Here is a 21548-nt window from a genome sequence, read left to right as displayed (position 1 = left end):
TTTTGACAAGATATAATTAAAAGACATATACAATGCACATTGGTTTGCTCTATGTAATTTTCTTGAAGTTCCCAAAAGAAAAAGAAAAAAGACTTTTTTTTTCTAGAAAAAAAACGTGCTTCATCAGTTTACATTTGTATTGCTCAGAATAAAGCGCTAACAACAACTGGTACAATTCTACCAAAACTTAACACTGGTAAATAAAGATTTGAAATAAATACTCAATTATATACTCCATCTGTCTCTCATCTATGAATACATTCTCTAAAATAAATGGTAATCAATGAGAAGGGTTTTCCTGTTTTTCTGTATTGAATACAGTAGCCAACCGTCAACCAATAGTAGTTAAAGCTGCCCTCAAATACCACTTCAGTTTAGAATTTAGTAAATTACATGTAAATTGCTTGGATTCAGCACTATTACATTTTTAAGATCTGGCAGGAAAACAGCCCATTTTGAGATGCTCATCAGGACCTAATAATGGCTTTAGAAAAAAAGTTCAATTTTATTTAAATCTGAATCTTTGGGAAACTTGAACAAAAACCATGAAATTTGCTTTGCTTGAGGTTTTGTCACAGACTCGACTTTGGCATAAAATCCTCAGTAGACCACGTTATGGTTTAAAACTGAGCATGTACATTTGTTTATCTCAGAAACTCCACTGTGAAAGTAAAGGATGCAGACGCATGGGGATTGGTTGCAACCCAATACAATGTTCACCTGAACTTCTGCAAAGAGAAACCAACAAGTGTTGGACTGACATAGTTAACACTGTTATCTCAAGTCTCCCCACCAGTAAGTAGAACTGTGGTTATTATTTGTTTGATATCTAGCTAAATTTAGGGCTATTTATAAATTATTAATAATAATGAGCCAGAGTCTCCATTGATTTAAGCCATCATAGCTAGACTGAGTTCTGAAAGGTTATGCCTGTTTACATCAACTGTATTTTTATGAGACCCAATGGGACTACTGACATGTATATATTAATTGTTCTATGTGATTTTACCATCTCTTGTCATTTCTTAATTTTGCATTTGATCCTGCAAACGATACTCACAGGCATGTAGGGGGACAGTGAAGAGAATGGGTTAAACTCTCTTGGATTTACACCAGCTTTACATCACTGTATGCAGTTATTCCAGATTTACACCAGTGTAAGGAAGAGGAAAATCAGACCCATTCTCTTGAATGGAGTAACTATACACATGTGAATAACTGCAGAGTTGGCTCTTTTCACTAATCATTCACTGATGTATAATCAGAATCTGGCCTGTATTTTATGGGCTAGATACTCAGCTCCAACAGGGGACTCAAAGAGGGGGTGAAAGATGGCTCTCTCTCACTTCTCCATTCTCCTGATGTCAGTCAGGAGCCCATCCAGCCCCTGCCATAATTTAAAGCAGCCTAAGGGGTTGTTGTATGTTACTTCAGCTGTAATGGTCCCCTGTGGCCACTCCGATGTCAGATGGTTGTCAGATCATAGTGCATACAAAACATGGCTCCACCATATTCCTTCTCATGCTCCCAGAACAACCCCTCTGCTGGGTGGGCCAGAAACAGGATCCAGCTGTTTTGCCTTTATGGCACTCAAGGATTCCCCTGCACCAGGGAAATCCCCAGCAAACTGCAAGGGGTAACAAACCCGGTTTTACATGTCTGTACATTGCCAAGTATGGCACAGTATAAACAATATACAGTAATGGTATGATTGGTGCAGGCTGGCAACTTGAAAACATACTAGCCCAGGCACAGAATCTACTTGCTCACTCTCACAATGATGCTGATAGAAATTCAAGTTCTAAACTCTAACTGTCCCTCTCTGAGCAGTGTTAGTTGGGAAAGGAGAACTGTTGCTAATGAATGAAGTGCCTGGGAGCAGTGTGCTTTGTAGTGCTCCTCATTTCTGTGCTCTGCTTCAGAAAGGAACTGTATTTGCTCCCTCCAACACATACTGCAGAGCGCTGGTACGAGCGCTGGGGGTGGGAAAGGCCTGACCAGACCCCCAAAACGACTGGTTATGCCCCTGTGAAGTACAAGGCAAGCCTCAGGGTGGCACTTAAGAGAGCAGCACTTCATCATTCTGCCTGGTTCCTGCATCAGTGTGTTGAGTATGCAAGAGGCACCCCGCACTGTCTTCCTCCCCATGAACTCGGACACCACCTGCTCAAGGGCAAGGCAGAGTTTTGTCCTACTTGTATTTATTGGTCCTACTCTTATATATTGCCAGATCACCAGGCGCTAATATGATGAGAGAGAGAAAGATAGTACTTGTCCAGTCAGACTGTGCAAGGCTGGATTTCATGTGATAAACATTTGGTACTGATTATCTCAGTAAATAAGCACGTGACCCTGCTGCCTGGCAACATTAAGAGATACAGTTCTTTCCTCCACTTCTTCCTTTTAAACAGGTGAATGAATTAAGCCCTTGTAAAAGGTGCTAGACTGAAAACCTTAGAGAGAGAATTCTTGTTAATTTACAGAACTGGACTGGAGAAGTACAAGATTCTCCACATAGCCCTGCTGAGGAAATTTCCAGGACTGATTGGCTCACTCCTCAGACTGTCAACAAAGTTGTGTGATAGCAGCTGTTGTGATGTGCACACCTGTCCATTAGGAAATGGATTGAGACCTTCACACTCACTACACACAGATCACCAAAGACCCACCGTCCCTTTTCCTCTAACATAAAGGATGTTAAACAAACCCCTTACTTACTTAACTGCTCGCCGTGATAGGTGAATCACATTTCTGAGGTAAACATTTATTGACATGAATGTGCAGCCACGGGTTCTGCGTTCCAGTATTAACACAGTATTCCAGTTGAAGCTGACAGGCAGACCTCAGTGCAGAATGAATATTAACAGAACGTTTGCCATTTTCAACCCAAATTTTACTTCCTTAGCTGAGAAAAAACAGAGCTGTATTATACAATCTGTCCTGACCTATGCCCAGCCACTTGTCCGGATCATAAGAGGGAGAGGGCATAACGAACCAAGTGTTGCCAGCCCCAAGTGTTCAAAAATCAGAGTCAGTCCCCCACAAAATCCTGATTTTTAAAATAAATATGGGGTTCTTTTTATTTGCCTTCTACTCTCTTAGCCTGTTGGGTACACCTGCTTCACATTTTCAAGCTCTTGTCTGCATCCATGAAGGCTAGAAATGAACTTTTATTTTAGATAAAAAGCTGTGATTCTGATGTAATCACTTGACTTCAGTGGCTGCGCCTTTAAGAACAACACAAAATATAGCAAGATTCAGAATAAATTCCTGAAAGTTGACAACACTGGGAACCAGCATGGACAATCATTCAAAAATTCCATGTCAGGCCCACAAAAATCACAACATTTTAAAAATAATAAATTTTGGATTCTATTTATTTGCCCTGCTGGGTTCTGAGCCTTTTGGGGTTAACATCTTCAAACTTTTTTCTGCAACCAGGAGGGCTAGAAACTTAAAAAAAAAAAAAAAAAAATTGCAAGCAGAGATTCTCCCCTAAACCCATGAATTTATGAGCTGTAGCTTTAAGAGAAACATCAACTCTCATGAGATTTGTGATAAAACTGGGAGAGTTGCCAGCGCAGGAACCTTCCTGCCTTCTTGCCCTCGGTGCATTTAGCAGACACCACTGCAGCTGCTCCTGCATGAACTGGGAGAAAGGATGGAAGCAGAGCTGGTAGGCAGTGTAGAGGAGTGCAGCATAGTGCATTTCCCTGAGTGGTGGCAGAGTGCGCCTGTTCCTGTGTTCTCTGTGAACCTTCTTGATGCTCCCGCTTGGGTGGAATAACTCTGTGCAATCCCCTAAGTGTATGTCTACCCTGCAGCTTGGAGCCAACTTCCCATATAGCAGTATGGCTACTGCAGCTTGGGCTCTCACACCTAGAGGGTGGGTGGGCTTCAGAACCCGAGCTCCAGTCCTATCCTGTTATTTTCACAGAATTCTATTGACAAAATAATACCACAAATTCATATGGCTCATTATCAGCGAAAAAGCAGCCAAATTAAGGATGTGATCAATTAAAATAAACGAGAAGCCCATAAAAAAATCCTGATGGACTGATTGAGCATTTGTCTGGCTCACGTTTTCAGTAAGTGCATGGAGATACCAACAAACCAGATTAGCACATTTTGTAATATGGAGAACATTCAACTTATTGTTTGGGAGAGTTACATTTTTGCTGAAAAAAATTGTTTAAATAGAAATCAAGATTTGGGGCAAGTTTTTTAACAAATCACATCCAATGGGTTGTTGCATTTATAGGGGTCTAAATAGGGTCTTCAACTATATTACACACCGCTTAAAAAGTAATATTTATTGCACCACTCTATTTACAGTATTTTATATAAACTGGAAATGCTGCAACTACCACAGTAAATTTAACTACCATTTGTTGACTTTTTAATAGCACTCACTGTCTGCAACTTAAGTGAATTTATGTTCCCTGTGTATTATCTACAAAACGTGAGAAAAAAACTAAATATTTACTATCTCTTCACATTAAGATCCACATTTCTGAAGGTGGCCATCAGATTTTCATGCACAAATCAGGTTAATGGATGCCTAAATATGTGCAATTACCTGATTGTAGGCTAAAAATGACCATTTGAGTCATAAATGCAAGTTTTGTGGATATGATGTGCGTGCAAGCAATTTTAATAAATATTAAATGCATTCTGCTCCCTGTATCCTGGTGAAAATCACTCCACTGAAGCCATGAAAGTTGTATAGTTTGAAGTCAATGGAGTTATTCCAGATACACACTATTGTAAACATTACCAAAATTTGGGCCAGTATAGCATAAAACCATTGACATAGCTATTTTAATACATATTTTATAAATGTTTTTTCTGTATGGTATCTCCAAGTTACTGCAACTTTTTTTTTAATACTTTGAAGCTTTTAATTTCTGCAGTAGGTGCAAGATACCCACTTCTGACTGATTCCCAGTTGTTTTCCCTGGTTCCATCCACTCCACCACCAGACCCGTGCTCATTTCACCTTGAGCTCTTGACTTGCTGGTTCATATCTACCAGTAGAGTAGGTGAGGTAGTAGGTACAGAAGGCAGGTCTAGTGGGAGGAGCGGTATCATGGGTATGTGGAAGTGGAGTATCTGCTTATAACTGAGGCAGTGAAAAGGTTGTGGCTCCACATATGTTACTGTCCACAGGGCCCCTGGACCACAGGGGCAACTCAGTTCACATATTCATCATCAGTTCATAGAACAATTATGTTGGAGGCAACAGGTTATTAATAAAACGAAGGCCAGATTCTGCTCTCAGTTACACTGAATGCAGACTAACTCCACAGCAGTCAGCAAAGTTACTACATGTGTCAGCACTTACCTTGGGAGCCGTCAAAGGCTACAGCTGCAGGTCCCCACCATGATTCTGGAGACCTAGAAATGTCAGGGCTAATCTGAGCTGTTACAAAAGTGTCTAACTGTTTTCTTCGCAAAGGCAGCCTTAAAAATGTGAACTGAACATTAGGGCTAAAAGTGTGACACTGAATATTTTATAAAGACCCAGGGGTTATCCAGGAACCCCTGATTTTGTCCCGTGCTGGCCTTGAGTTCCATGAAATCAATGGCGATATGTCCCTCAATTTTGTGATTGTAGGACCGCACTACCCAGGCTCCAGTTAGTGACACGGGGGTTGGCACTGGCACCATTTCATTTGCTAAATCTAGCAGAGCTGTCTCATTAGCTGAACTGAATGTGTGACCTCTGGCCACAAAGAGGAGCAGATACATGAGATAGGACATGGTCTATTCAGTGAACTATACGTAGGACTAAAGACAAAGGGCTTTGCTTTCTAATCCCAGCCCTGAGTCCAACTACCTCTGTGGCCTAACTCAAAGTCACTTTATCTTTCTGTCTTAGTTTCCCCAGATGGATAACAACACTTACCTAGTGCACAAGGGTGAAGGTGATAGTCATTAGTGAACTGTTGTTCTTACACATATTGTTATTGCTGGGCTGCTGGTATATTGAGACCACTGCCCATCATGCTGGCCAGTATTGTCTCATTATTATCTTGTGTTTCCCCATCTCTTTGCTGAATCCACCTGCTGTCATACTTCGATTATGTGCTCTTCAGAGTAAGGACCATCTCCTTGGACTATTGTTTGTATAGCACCTAGCATGATGGGGCCCTGACTCACGACTGGGACTTTTAGGTGTTACTGTGATACAAACAAATACTATTATTTACACAATACCCAAAATACTCTAGTCACCTTACAGAGCAAAACTCTACACAAAAACTGAAATTCACCAGAATTCACCCCAAGTCCTCTGTCAGACGGGGGACTCCCAAAATTCCAGCTTATTCAGACAACTCTCCTTTACAAATGCTGGTGCTATGCATGGACCCCATTAGAAGCATTTGAGTTCCACCTCTTCTGTCACAAAATGCCAATAGTGACCTGAAAATCTTTCCCATCATTTTATATTAAACTAACCCACTAAGTTTGGGGAGGTCCCACAAAAATCCTTTTACTTAGCCCTTCCCTCAGATCTTCAGGTTAGTCACCGACACACAGGCCTGATCACAATCGATGCAAGGTGGTCACTTAAATATGTGTTTGGGGGGTGGATGGGATGGTTTAGAAGGCCCACTCAAAAATGCTAAGATTGGCTCTGACACTGGTGTAACACAGCAGAATTTGGACCAATGCATTTTGATTTTAACGCCTAGAGATGCAAAACAAAGCTATGTTTTACACAAGAAAGCCACATAAGGTACAGAAACTTGCTACTCTCCAATCAGAAATGTTGTTGCTATCTAAACTGCATCTGATTGGCTTCTCTAAAACGTTAGGTCATATAATACAATGCTCAGATTTTTTTAAAAAACATGATTGTCTGTTCACACATTTAAAGAATTAGCTGATAATATGTTTAGACAATATGTGCATTGTAACATCTATTTTGAAACTGCTTCAGTACTACAGATATTAATAGACACAAGCAAAGTCTGAGGTAAAATACCAAATCATTTTCCTTTTACAAGTAAAAAACACCACCACATAATTTATATATAGAAACAAACAATGTAACCCTCTGGTAAAGAGAACTAAATGCCCATTGAAGCAAGGCTTAGTTACCACTTTATCTGACACACCACATACCCAATCTGTTTAATTACAGGAACAGAATAATAGCAGAAAGAGATGCACCCAAAACAGTAATGTTTCCAGTCCTACCTTGGTTGTGACAATGCACAGACAATCCATTCTGCAAATCTCCACAGGACTGTATGTAAATCATAAATCAGCAAGGCTGAAGAAAGGCTTTTGAAACAGCATGAACAGAACCGGAGACTTGAATCTGCATAGCCTGCTTTTCCAATTGGGGCCCTCATAAGAAACTCGAGTCCTCCTCCACAATGCTAAAGGCAGTTACGATTCTCACAGGACTCTGAAAATCCACTAAAAATCATCTCAACCAAAACTTCCAGGTGGTTTATTAAGCTTGATTGCTGCATTGTTCAATCTGTGAGCAAAATATTCTGTGAAATAGCATGCAGGATTCTAACTGAGAATATGAGAATCACAACAAGCACAAAAAAGCAAAAGCATCACATTTCAGCTCTGGCTTCACAGTTCTGATCTGCTGTTCCAGTATACTCATAAGATTTCCTTTGCCAAGTCCTTCTCTCTCTCTCTCCTTTTCTTCTTTTCTGCTAACTTCGAATAAGCACAACACAACTACCCGGCCCATCTATCAAAGTGCTGTCACTTCTTTGCCAAAACAACTGCTTTTGATTGTAAAGGTTTATATTAGGAGCATGAATCCTATGAACACATACACTTAAAGTACATGATTGAAACACTAAGGTGTACGCACAAGTTCATGCTTCACATCTACAATCACTTACTAGGGCAGATTCTGATTCAGGAAGTGAATATAATAGCTAGATGATAAGAACTGTCAGAAAATAGAACAAAAAAATTTCAGGTTAGTTAAAAAAAAAGTTAACTGCCTATTTACACAGGCACACAACTCCGTGGGGTGCAACGCTGGAATAATTATAGTGTACTGCACATAGAAAAACACCTTCTATACATGCCTTAAAAAAAAAAAGTCCCTTTTAGTTTTAAGAAAACTTCAAAGTTTTTAATTAAAAAAACACCCCCCAAGGACAGAGTTTAAAACTCCTCAAATTCTTTCCCAAACTTTCCCTGTATCTTTGTCAGCTTCAGTCTTCTACTCATTTCATGTCCTGTATGCTTTGCCAACAGTCCTGCAATCTTTCCTAGAAAGCTGGGTAGCCACAAACACCCTACCTTTCTTGCAGCGATGCTGGTGCAGAGCTTGCCTTTGAGGTGTCTGATATGAATCATGCTGAGTAAGAAAGCTTTCTGTCAGCTCTTAAAGTCTTCCCTCTCTTACACAGAGAGAGAGGGGGAAAGATGTAAAATGAAAGCTCTGGCTGAAGAGAGAGGAAAAATCAATGCCTCCTATTCACTGGAAAAAAAACACAGCCAACTGGACTGTTGACAGCAACAAGAGGAAACGTCTAGACACCCATACATTACAATTCACCTTTTCAACCTATCGGACAAGCACACTTTTCCCATGGGTGCTATGCTGAGAATCTCTCATTCTCACTCAGAGCGAAAGTATGTTTTCAATTAAAAAAACAAAAACCTTTCCAGGAAAAAGAAAAGGGACATTTAAGAGTCATCTCCCTTCTATAACTTATTACGGTTATAACCATAATATATTCGTGATTGCTGAAGAGGCAAGAGGCTCAGGAAATTACACACAACTATTTTGCCAAAATGAGGTCACTGCGACCAAAGTTTTAAAAAAATCCATAGTGAATGAGACGTGGTCAGAAACAGAAAGCAACCCCTCCCCCCCACAAACTATTAAAATCTTTCCGGATATAAAATCTTAAAAAGAGACTCCAGAATTTTTAGGATTTTTAAGACACTAACTTCTTCTGAACAACTGCACTGTGTGCAGCAAACTGGATTTTTGTAGGTAACACATTGGAACCTATAAGTTTAGTCCATACTAAGCTAGTCAACAGTCAAACAATTTTATTAAAAAACTGGCTAAAAGAATCACTGAACATTTCTAGATCTGCTGGCCCATGTGCCACTGAAGGTCCAATTAACTCATTAGCGTGGTCTCACCAAAGCCCTGTTTGTAATCTGGGCAGGACAAAGTAAATGGGAATCCAGTCACTCTAAAATAGGGAGGGATTTGACACCCACATTTACAGCACCTTCATTTGATTTCCTTTGTGCTCCTTTCTCTTGTTGCATTGGAGCTACTACAGTAAGGTTGTGTGAATTGCGTCCGCTAAAAAAATTATTTAATGACTTAGCTGTAAAAATTCACTCCATACTCAAAAATTGTCATATCGTAATATGTTTCCAAACAAGTGATCTGCATATGAACTCTATTCCTCTATTCCCACTGGACTCATGATCCTAGTTACAGATTACAACATGCAAATTGAAGGGATGGAACTCAGTGAGGCTACTCATGTGAGTAAAATGATCCACAGATTTCATCTACACGCACTTTGTGCAAATCCTGCACACAAACCATCATCTCCATGTGTCAAATCAACCACTGCATGCATGAAAAAATGTGGCATTTGCTTGTGCAATACACAAGTTTAGTGTCTGATCGTGTCTCCTTCTAGTGTCTGGACCCAGAAAATATAACAACTCACTGTTTATTCACAGCATCCTCCTTGAGCTTAAAGTGGAACTGACCTTTGCTTTTGGGGCTGATGGTCCCAGCTTGATCCTCCCTGATGACCTGTATGTATGAGGTCACAGTTTGTTCCACATGCATGATCAGTAAGCTAGATAAAGCCTGCTTCCCTGCCAGTGCAGCACTGACTGATTCAGTGGCTCTCAATTTTATTTCAAGCTCTAAATCACATTCCACCTCTCCCTGTGACCTCTCGATCCCTATTCCAAAAGGGCCCTCCAGCAACTATCCTGTTCAGATATATTAAGCATACAAGCAATATTAGGGAACAATATTAAGGAGACAAGATGAAAGCACACTTGCTTTTACGTGTTCAACTGCTTCGTTATGTCCTTCCAAAGGTAGACCTTTGCTGTTTATTTCTTCTCCGTGAATGTATGATTTTACATTTACTAGAACCAATTCTCCCTATGCTGCCAGCTCCCCCCACTACTCCATTTTCTGTAGGACATTTTGCAATTTGGTTCTGTCCTCCTGTATGTTCTCCACCTCTTCAATTTTCGTGTCAACTGTAAATATGATCATGATTGAATTACACTAAAGAAACACCTGACAAAATATAGCTATGAAGCAGCCACCTAGGGAGAAAAGAGACTTTTTTAGTTGTTCCTGTGATTAATTTAGTTGATCAAAAATATTCTGGAGATCCTAAAATAAGTCCCAGCCTGAGCCACAACTAACAGGAAGCTCCACTGCTTGAATCCTGACAGTTACTTCCCTCTGTGACAGGAGCAGCTCTGCACACCACAATAGGACAACCTTTGGGCTAGATAACTGGTCCCTTCCATCTTTAATTTAAATATTTTAAGTGTCTATTTTAAAGAGGTACAGGAACAAATACCAACACATGGCTTCAATACAGGATAACCAGGTGAAATTCTACAGCCTATGTTACAAAGGAGGTCAAACTACATTATCTAAAAGTCCCTTCTGGTTTAAAATCTATGGATTTACTGTATTCAGAAACTTTTTGTACTTGTACAACTCAAGTACAGTTTTTAATTGAACAGTTATATTTAGGGCCCTAGCGTGCAAATCCTAAAATGTAAAAACAAAACAAAAAAACCCCCAAGCTATTATATAACATAAAACTGACAAGAAGGTTTCCATTATTTTATATTAATATTCTATTAAAACAGTGGTTTTAAACTTTTTCTGGAATTTTTGAAATCCAAACCTGGCAGCACTAAGAATGTCAAAGCTAAATTGACTATAAACAAATCTGAAACTGGCATTATTGAAACTGGACATGCACAAATCCGAGGGTGCTGAGGGAGTTGGCTGATGTCATCAAAGCCATTGCCCATTATCTTTGAAAACTCATAGCGATTGAGGGAGGTCCCAGATGGTTGGAAAAAGGCAAATATAGTGCCCATCTTCAAAAAAAGGAAAGAGAAGGATCTGGGGAACTACAGACCATTCACCCTCACCTCAGTCCCCGGAAAAATCATGGAGCAGGTCCTCAGGGCATTTTGAAGCACTTGGAAGAGAGGAAGGTGATCAGGAACAGTCTGCATAGATTCACCAAGGGCAAGTCATGCCTGACTAACCTGATGGCCTTCTATGATGAGATGACTGGCTCTGTAGATGTGGGGAAAGCAGTGGACGTGATATATCTTGCCTTTAGCAAAACTTTTGATACAGTCTCCCACAGTATTCTTGCCAGTTAGTAAAAAAAGTATGGGTTGCATGAATGGACTAAAGGTGGATAGAAAGCTGGCTAGATCATCAGGCTCAATGGGCAGTGATCAATGGCTCGATGTCTGGTTGGCAGCCGATAACAAGCGGAGTGCCCCCAGGGGTTAGTCCTGGGGCCAGTTTTGTTCAACATCTTCATTAATGATCTGGAGGATGGAGCGGATTGCACCCTCAGCAAATTTGCAGATGACACTAAGCTGGGGTGAGTGATAAATACACTGGTGGGTAGGGATAGGATACAGAGTGACCTAGACAAATTGAAGGATTGGTCCAAAAGAAATCTGATGAGGTTCAACAAGGACAAATGCAGAGTCCTGCACATAGGATGAAAGAATCCCATGCACTGCTACAGACTGGCTAGACAGCAGTTATGCAGAAAAGGACCTTGCAGAAAAGGGGTTACAGTGGACAAGAAGCTGGATATGAGTCAACAGTGTGCCCTTATTGCCAAGAAGGCTAATGGCATATTGGGCTGCATTAGTAGGAGCATTCCCAGCAGATCAAGGGAAGTGATTATTCCCCTTTGTTCAGCACTGGTGAATCCACATTTGAAGTGTCCAGTTTTGCCCTCCCCCCCAGCAACTACAGAAAGGATATGGACAAATTGGAGAGAGTCCAGTGGAGGGCAATGAAAATGACTAGGGGGCTAGAGCACATGACTTATGAGGAGAGACTGAGGGTATTATACTTGTTTAGTATACAGAAAAGAAGAGTGAGGGGGGATTTGATAGCAGCAATAAACTATCTGAAGGGGGGTTCCAAGGAGGATGGAGCTAGGCTGCTCTCACTGGTGACAGATGACAAAACAAGGAGCAATGGTCTCAAGTTGCAGTGTGGGAGGTCTAGGTTGGATATTAGGAAAAGCTTTCACTAGGAGAGTGGTGAAGCACTGGAATGGGTTACCTATGAAGGTGGTGGAATCTCCATCCTTAGAGGTTTTTAAGGCCCAGTATGACAAAGTCCTGGCTGGTATGATTTAGCTGGGTTTGGTCCTGTTTTGAGCAGGGGGTTGGACTAGATGATCTCCTGAGTTCCCTTCCAACCCTAAATTTCTAGGATTCTATCATTATTGTTAAATCTGAGTAAAAAACAAGAAGTAAACAAAAGGCACTGGAAGTTCAGCAACTTTGAAAATCAGACCAGTTATTTAGAAACCTAACATAAGGAACCCATTTTTGAAAATCTTGGTCTTAAGCCTTTTGTATTTCAGGAGGTCTGCCAGTCTGTACTATAATAGTGTTGACATTTTAATTGTCAAATTGCCAGATGCCTGTCCAGCGCTCTAAGAACCTTCCAAATAAAACACATAAGTAAATACATCGCTCTTACAAACATGGAAGGGATTTATTTAATCTTGTGGACTTCATATTCTGGATTGGGGAGCACCTGGTATGGAATGAGTATGAATTGTATGAGTGGTATGCAAATTGCTGGCTGGTCGCATAGTGCTAGATCCTCCCCCTTGTTTCTATTGCTAAACTGCATTCAAAGAAGCTAGAAATAGCTTTGCTTTCCTGATGTTTAACAAAAGTAATTGATGTAGTTGCCATACTGAGACAACCCTTCTGGTCAGGGCTCATCTGTGGGAGTTGAACCCAATTAGCACTAGGTTAAGGTGGCTTATGACTGGTTTGTTATTGGATCACCAATGGGAGGGAGAGGGTCCAAGCAATCATGTATGGGAGGGGAGATGTCAATCTCTCTATTAAGATGTGGGCCATGCATTGGAAAAGTTTGGGAATTCCTAATTTAGTAGCTTTCCTACAAGTATCCCTCCTGATGGTTTCTATAATTAAAGGCTAAGCCCAGAAAAATATAGAATGGGGAAAAATTGAATCAATAGTTCATGAGTCTTTGGATCAAAAAGTAAAAGGTCAATGCAAATACAATTCTGCCCTTTATGGCAGCAGCAGCCCCCAACAGCAGTAGGTGTCTTGTGGTTCTGCTACATAAAGAGGTTAATTTTTCCATTGTGTACCTGTAACGGAGTTAACTCACCACAGGAGCACCTCTTTGTGGCCAGGCACAGTGTAGCGGCTATCTCCCCATATGGTGACCCCTGATGATGGTCACTCCATTGCTGCAGCGGTCTCTCTTCCCACAACTTGGCCCTCCAGCCAGGTCACGCTTTACTCCTCACTTTCTGGGGTAATAGGTAATCCAACCAAGTTACAGTCTAATGACCTTATAGCAGGTCTTCAGTTTGTCTCTGAGCTCTGTGGTCCTTTCACCCTTTACCTCAGAGGGTTTCACTCGTAGCAAATCCAGAACTACTCTCACCTCTGATTTCCAACCTAAGGGCCCTGTACCTGGCAGCCAAGATCTGCTCCCTCAGACACCTTGCTGCCTCCCTGGACCACTTCCTATCTCTTCTATTCCCCCTTCAGAAAGTGACTACAGATTCTCTCCCTACAGCCCCCTTCTGCTACAAATTTCCTCTTTTTAGAATAACCAGCCTGCTCCTGCCCAACTTGCCTTCATGTTCATTTAAGCTTGGCTCTCCATCCAGGTAACATAATTGACTTCTCAGGTCCACAGGGATACACATCCTATCACAGCACCACAGAGCTCAGCTCAGCTGGGTCTCATTGCATCATAGCTCACAGATAAGCTGTGAAGCATGCCTGGGGAGCAGTGTGTGCTGGACTGATGAATCCACAATTATAGAGAACTCTGCCCCTCAGCTTGGAGGTGTGGGATCTGCAGGGTTTACAGTAGCTCTGGAGCTGCAGTGTGGCTCCTCTTCTGCTCCACGACCTATGGGGAAGAATTTCTTCCTTTCCAGCCCCTCTGAAGATCCCCACATACAACCCAGTTATTCAGGCTGCACACTGGGGCTTCCATTTTGCACTAGTCTATCCACGATGTACTTACACAGCCCAACCACCTATACATACAGCAAATTAAATATCCTTTTTCTAATGGATAGCACACACGTTTGAGGACTATAAATTTAGGGCCTGATTGTGGCATTTGGTTCTGCTTTTCCCTGCATACCCAGCCAGTTTTGCAGGCCTGTATGGAGAGAGTGAGGCATACCCCTAGCCTTTGAGTGTGGAGCACAGGATGAGGACAGCTCTTTGTGTTATCCCCACAGCCCTGCAAGGGTCATGGATAATCAAGCCCATAGAAAGCACCAGGCCTTTATAATTCACAACTCCTGTCTAATGTTTTACATAACTATTATTTTTCATACAATGACATAATTGTTTTATCTCAACACCCATAAATCTCTTATTCAGAATGAAACAGAAGTGCTTCAGTTAAATAAGCAATACTAGGTTACGTGAGTGGCACACCCAGCAATACAAGCACAAGGGTAATGCTTCCAAAAGTGGCTTTCGGCTTTCAAGTTACACAGTGCTATCAGGATTTCATTTTAATTCCCAGCCACTCTGCCTAGTGAAACTAACACCCAATCAATCATCAGCATGTGAAAAATGAAATAAGTATATTTAAATAGATAGCCGACCCTAACTAGCTACATGTCACTATCATAGCAGTGCATTATTGACATTCAAGCATGGTCACTTAAAAAAGGGATTAGATAAAATGCCTCTTTCACATAAAGTGACAAGCTAGCAAATGACAGGAAATTAAAATAAAAACTTCTGCAATGGTGGAAAAATCCCACAGTTTCAGGCACTTAAGAAAGTGTTAGCTGTGGCTCAAATTTTCTTAATGTTTTGGAATGCTGTCCAGTAGGGTGGAATACTAAACTAGTGCATTCAGCATACTTGAGATCCTCAAGTTTGTGTTTTTACCTCAGGGTAACTAACATGCATGAGCTATCTCAAGTGGAAACCAGGCACTTTAGTTTTATTACAAGGTAAACTCTGCAAGGTCAATCCTAATGGGGGTATAGGGCTGCTTACCACATCGTGAAACTAAAGTGCCTAATTTTCATTGTACCTCGGTGATAGTTCATGCATGTTAGTTATGCACATTTTTTAGGCAGTGAAGATAAGGCTAATGTTATTATTTTTATGCAGATTTTTGTTTGAGAGTAGGGCTGGGATCAAGAAGGTCACAGTACCCGTGACTTTAAGTGAAGAGGTATGTGATGTAGCACTCTTCCTTTGGACATTGATATTGGGAATGATATTTTCTAAGTGCAGACACAGAGTTAGCACAATTGATGCAGTGCTCCCCAATTAGTAAATGTGAAACATCACATCTTATGCCTTGCCCTATGAGATCAAGACAATTATATGGGCCATGCCTGTTGCTTGTACCAACCCCAAGATAGTCTCTTGATTGGGGGGGGGGGGGGGGGGGGGGGCGGGTCATTTCCCACGCTGAAACTTCAGCTGTAAACATAATGGGCCAAACTCTGTGAGGAGCTGAGCACCTGAGATCAATGGGCTATCTAATTATTTCAACTCGATATTGGAGACATAGTAAACGGGTCCCAATCCTGCAAGTTGCTGAATGCCCTCATTTCCCATTGACTACAATGAGAATTAAGGGCATTCAGCAACCTCCCAGAATTAGGCTAATAATCAGCAGACCTCAGGACTCAATTCTGCAAATCTTAACCACACCCAGTAGAATTTACGTAGTCTCAAAGTATCACTCAGCATGAGTAAGGGTTGCAGATTGACTGGGAACACAGTGGCAAGAGAAAATCGGAAAGATATGCTGGACCACTACAGTTACAGATTTTAAGCAGTTAATGAATGACAAAGCCAACATAGAAGTTTGCACACATAGCCATTGAGAAGGTCTTAGACAAGATGTAACAAATAACCTGCAAGTCTTCAGTTTTAAAGAAACAAAGCTCTTCTAAGATCTATAAGAGATCAGATAATCATCCCAACCCAGTTAATTTCTAGTTTCTTTCCCTCTTATTTTCAACTTGCTGCCATTAAAAGTCCAAATCTTTTTATTTAACTTGGAAAAAAACAGAATGACTTCAGGGCTGAAACTTTCCATGGTAATATTTAGCCCTGAGAGAATTATTACAGCCAAACTGTAAACATTGAAAATACCGTAGATGTTACAACAGAAACACTCAAACACTCTCAACTCCATCATTGCAAACCGTATGACTAGTGGAAGTAGTACTGTAACAAAAATTCTTAAAGTGTAAACTTGTAGTCGTGTTGCTTCATTTACCATTCAGTGTACACTTACACAACTATAACTACCATTAGTCTGACAGTACAAAAATCATGTCATCTGCTGACACATTCACATTCCGCCTTACCAACTTTTTATTTAGCTACCAAGAAACTAAATTACAATTTGCACTAAGGAACTAATAAAGGCTTAAATAAATCTAACTAAGGAAAAAGGAGTACCCTGTACAATGAACATTGCTTAAACTTTAAAAATAAAGTTCTCTCAAGAGCAACACAAAAGCTTTGAGGCTTTAATGCTAACATCAGTAGCATTTCTACCCATGAAACAGACTTAAAATCCGGTATAGAATACTCTTAAATCCAGAGAACTAGCAACATAGCAATAAATTGCTGTTATAAACCTGATCTGAATCTTCTCAATAACGTAAATTCACTAAAAAGCAAGAGATTATTACAGGAACTGAAAACTCAGTCTACTCTATACATTTCATCTCTAGCAGAACTCCAAAAAAAAAAAAAAAACTGTATACAAAGGTCACCAATGTATTTCATCACCCAATAAAAATAAACCATGGCTCTTACCTTTGTCGTGTCTACAGAATAATTTTCAAAAGACTGATTCTCCTTATTCTGTTCATCACATAATACAGATCCATCTGATCCATCAGAAACCACAGACTAGAAAAAATTTCAAATAAAGCAAATTATATTCATGGTATAATACAATTACTCCTATTTGGAAGCATAAGTCTGGACATACAGGAATGCAATCTTGCCTCAGATCCACACTTGGGGCTTATGAACCAGATTTGGTCCTCAATTTCTTGCCATTTGCCAGTTTCTGGGGTTGATTCTGCAGCCACTCCCCTATGACCTAATCCTGTGAAGTGCTGAGTGTCCTCAACTCTCATTGACTTCAAAGGGAATTGAAGATGCTCAGAATCTCACAAGAGTAGGCCATAAACATGGAGGATGAAAACCTGGGTGAACACCAAAACTCCCACTGACTTCACTTGGGGTCTGGAATTCACCCAGAGCAGCTGCAGAAATGGGCCCAGTAACTGTATAATGTAAACTATCCATAATTATCTCAGTTCTTAATTACTGCACAAAATTTTCTACATTACAACATTTACGTAAAGCTCATGTCTGCAAATATTTTTAATTAAATACAATGGTAGGGGTTTGTTTTGTTTACATAGCATTCAGTTTTACAATGTTTGCAAAAAGCCATCACAAAATACAAGCTTTCTTTCAAAATATCTGCAATACCAGGATATATATATATATAAAAAAAAGGCCAACGGTTCCCTGTTCCTGGCTAATTTATGACCAGACTTCTCCTATAATCCATTTTCTTTCACTTTTTTTTATTTATAGATTATAGGCAAAGTATTTAGTGCTTGTGGTTTTCTACTAAACATGCAGCACATTAGTGTAGATTTTGCATTTGAGACAAATATTAATAGCTTTTCAAGAACATGAACAGGAAAACGAAGTGGAATCAAACAGTGTTGTCCTCTGTCCCACATGGTGATGAGCACCACAGAAATCATGAGTGATGTAAAGCCATCCTGATTAGACCATTCACTGGGAGCAGTCAATTTTAACAAAACAGGCAAGCAATTGTCAGCTTTTCAAATAGGCCAACCACTGCCATTTCGAAAACAATGGGCCAGTGCCAAAAAATGGCCCAAATCAGATCCACATGTACAAATGTATTCTCCTCTGATGCTAGTTTGCATATTTAGAGCTCAATCCTGTAACATACTGAGCACTCTGGCTCCTGTCCAGCAAAGTACTTAAACACATGCCTAGCTTCACTGAAACCAGTGGGACCAGACACATGCTTTAAGGAAAGCATGTGTGTAAATGCTATAGTGGATAAAGGCCAAACTATTTAGCACTATAAGGCTATGAGCCTCAAGGACCCAATACAACTCCTACCTGCCTTAGGTGCTCAGAAGTCCTCATCATCACAGTGTCTGAGCGCCTCACAATCCTCCTTGTTTTATCCTCACAACCTATCTGTGAGGTAAGGAAGTGATTGGCAGGAGCCAGGGCCCGATTTACACCTGTAGCCTGATCTGTAGATTATATTGATTACTTAAGAATCCCTGATTATCATTTTGAGGGTTGACAGGTTCTTGTCCCAAGATCAGGCCCAGTATTAATCAAATTATTATATAATTGGGAACCCTAATGTGCACAGTTACAACACTCAAACTACAGGAACTCTTCTATAATTACAAATAATTGATTAATCCATTTAGCACTCTTACAAACACCTGAACTCAGTAAGGTAGATAGAGATACTATAGATCATACATCTGCACATGCAAAAACTCACACCATCCCTTGTAGAACACCTGAAATGTTAGCCATCATCTTTCTCATCACCATCACCTTTCCCTTCATCACCAGTGGCCATCAATCTAGCATCTCCCAAGGACTCTCTCTCTTTCTCTGGGATGTACATCCCAAGACTGGGATGTAATTTTTATAAAATGCATCAAACATGGTGTCAATGTATATTCAGTAGGGGATTTTCCCCTTTCCCTTATTTGTATTTTCTCACCTTACTAATGTTGGAGTGTTCTTCTTCTATAGGTTAGTTTCTCAATGATCTCAGCTTATTATCATATACGTCAGTTCGTCACCATGGCCCTCTTGTGGTTAGGTATCTGGGGATGTAGTTCGTGTACCTGTTATGTATACCTCTTGTGGTTGGATCATGTAACTGTTAGAAAGCCTTCTTAAAACCTCTATTTTCAGCTCTCCTATACCTGGAGGTTTTCTTTGGGCCATTTATCTGTTCAAAGTTTATAGGCCTGAAGCCTTACACTAACTTGCTGAAGCTAATGTCTTACAATATACAGGCATGTAGGTTCCTTGCATTATTGCTGAATATAATGGAAAGCAGTGCATATAATAAAGGCAAACTATCCCTATGGGATGCGCCTGTAGGCGCAGCATCTTCAGCGTCCCCCTGCCTACAACTGACCTTCCAGTTTTTCGTGTCAATGGAGGAGCAACAGGGAAGACAGGGGCTGGCTGGGCCAGCTCCCTGGTGGTGGGATTGGGAGGAGAGAGTGCTGTGGCGACCAGTTCAGCCAGCTCTGGGCAGGGGGAATATGCTCACCCCTGGGTTCTGACTTCCGGCCTGACCACGGGGCGGAGTCCCAGGGGGAAAGAGGAGAAGCAGAGTGGCGAGGCTCCAGGAGAGAGGAGAGGGAGCAGTGTGCAGGGCCATAGTTCCAACCCTCGTGCGGTGCCTCCAAATTGGCCAGAGCCCCTGAACACGGGCCCTGTTGGCCAATGTGGTAATCCGCACTGTTTAAGCACCCCTAGAATGCACCTAGTTGGAAATCCGGCCCTGTCAGGAGTACAGCTGGCTCCCAGCCAGGTCACCAGGTAAGCTCAGCTGGACCCCATGAGCCTCCTCCAAACAGACATGCTTCCTGATTGGGCAGGGGAAACTGCGGCCTGATACTGGAGCCTTGTATCGACAGCAGCACAGCAGCTGCTCAATGTGTACCATGCCCCCAGCTGCCCTTATCCTACTCTTGTTTCCAACCCTGGTTCTAGTCCTAGCCTGCCTCCTGCCTGTGCAAGTTTAGTCTTTGCCTCCCTACTTTGCTCCTGATCCTGGATCCAGTTCAGACCTGTGGCTTGGCTTCTCAACTCTGACTCTAGTTTCAACCTCAGCCTAGTACCTGATTCCTCAATTTATGTTTACCACTACTCCAAACTGCCATCACAACCATCAGACAAAAGGTCCTGCTCCATCCACCAAGGCCCAGGCTCCAGCAGTTTACTACGCTATTATCCCCATTTTATAGATGGGGATCTGAGGCACAGAGAAGCTAAATGATTTGGCTAAGATCATACAGGAATGTATGGGAGAACCACAAATTGAATGCAAATATCTCAGGTCCTAATATAGTGTCCTAACTACTGGACCATCCTGCCTCCCTTGAAGTCTACTGAGTAAAAACATAAGAACTGCCAGACTGGGTTAGATCAATGGTCCATCTAGCTCTGTACCCTATCTCCAACAGTGGCCAGATCTTCAGGGGGGAGTGTACAGAATAGGGGAATTGTGGAAAGATCCAACCTGTTTACTCCTCCTGGCTTCTGGGAGTCAAAGATATAGAGTCACTCTGAGCATGGGGTTGCATCCCTGACCATCTTGGCTAATAACTACTGGCAGACCTTACAGACTTACTTACAGACTACTTACAGACCTCTGTAGCAGCCCCTTATTGTTTTTTTGTCTAAGCTGAACAGCCCTAATCATTTTAGTCTCTTGTCATATGCAAACTGTTCCATGCCCTTGATTATCTTATTGCTCTTTTCTGAACCTTTTCCAATTCCTCTATAACCTTTCTGAGACGGGGAAACTATGGATTTATACAGTGGCATCATAGGTCTAACATAATGAATGCCAGTAAAAATGAGGTAGGATCAGAAGCTAAAATAGGGAAAGAACAAGTTAAAATTATCTAGACAAGTTAGATGTCTTCAAATCACCAGGGCTGGATGAAACACATCCTAGAATACTCAAGGAGCTGACTTAGGAAATCTCTGAGCCATTTGCGATTATCTTTGAAAAGTCATGGAAGATGGGAGATATTCCAGAGGACTGGAAAAGGGCAAAAATGATGCCAATCTATAAAAAAGGGACATAATGACAACCCAGGGAATTACAGACCAGTCAGGCTTAATTTTAGTACCTGGAACGATAATGGAGCAAATAATTAAGCAATCAATTTGCAAACACTTTGAAGATAATAAGGTGATAAGTAATAGTCAGCATGGATTTGTCAAGAACAAATCATGTCAAACCAACTTAACACATTTCTTTGACAGGGTAACTAGTCTGGTGGGGGCGGGGTGAAGCAGTAGAGGTGATATATCTTGACTTTAGTAAGGCTTTTGATAGTCTTGCATAATCTTCTCATAAACAAACTGGGGAAATACAACCTAGATGGAGCTACTATAATGTGGATGCATAACCGGTTTGA

At 41.1% G+C, this 21548-nt stretch overlaps 1 protein-coding gene across 1 annotated transcript in view; it reads right to left on the bottom strand.

The window, feature by feature from the left end:
- The window catches only part of LOC137165978 (disks large 1 tumor suppressor protein-like), a 263745-nt gene that overhangs the window by 16658 nt on the left and 225539 nt on the right, over positions 1-21548 (bottom strand). Inside the window, exon 5 of the mRNA XM_067567537.1 lies at positions 17104-17199. Within this exon, the coding sequence (XP_067423638.1) occupies positions 17104-17199 (96 nt within the window). The remainder of the gene's footprint in view (positions 1-17103; positions 17200-21548) is intronic.

This window comes from Emydura macquarii, unplaced genomic scaffold (genome assembly GCF_026122565.2).
Source record: "Emydura macquarii macquarii isolate MOO-44397 ecotype Brisbane River unplaced genomic scaffold, CSIRO-AGI_Emac_v2 contig_318, whole genome shotgun sequence".
NCBI classification, from domain to species: Eukaryota; Metazoa; Chordata; order Testudines; family Chelidae; genus Emydura; species Emydura macquarii.
The sequence above is the reverse complement of the archived record's forward strand: the minus strand, read 5'-3'. Positions and strand labels throughout refer to the sequence as shown.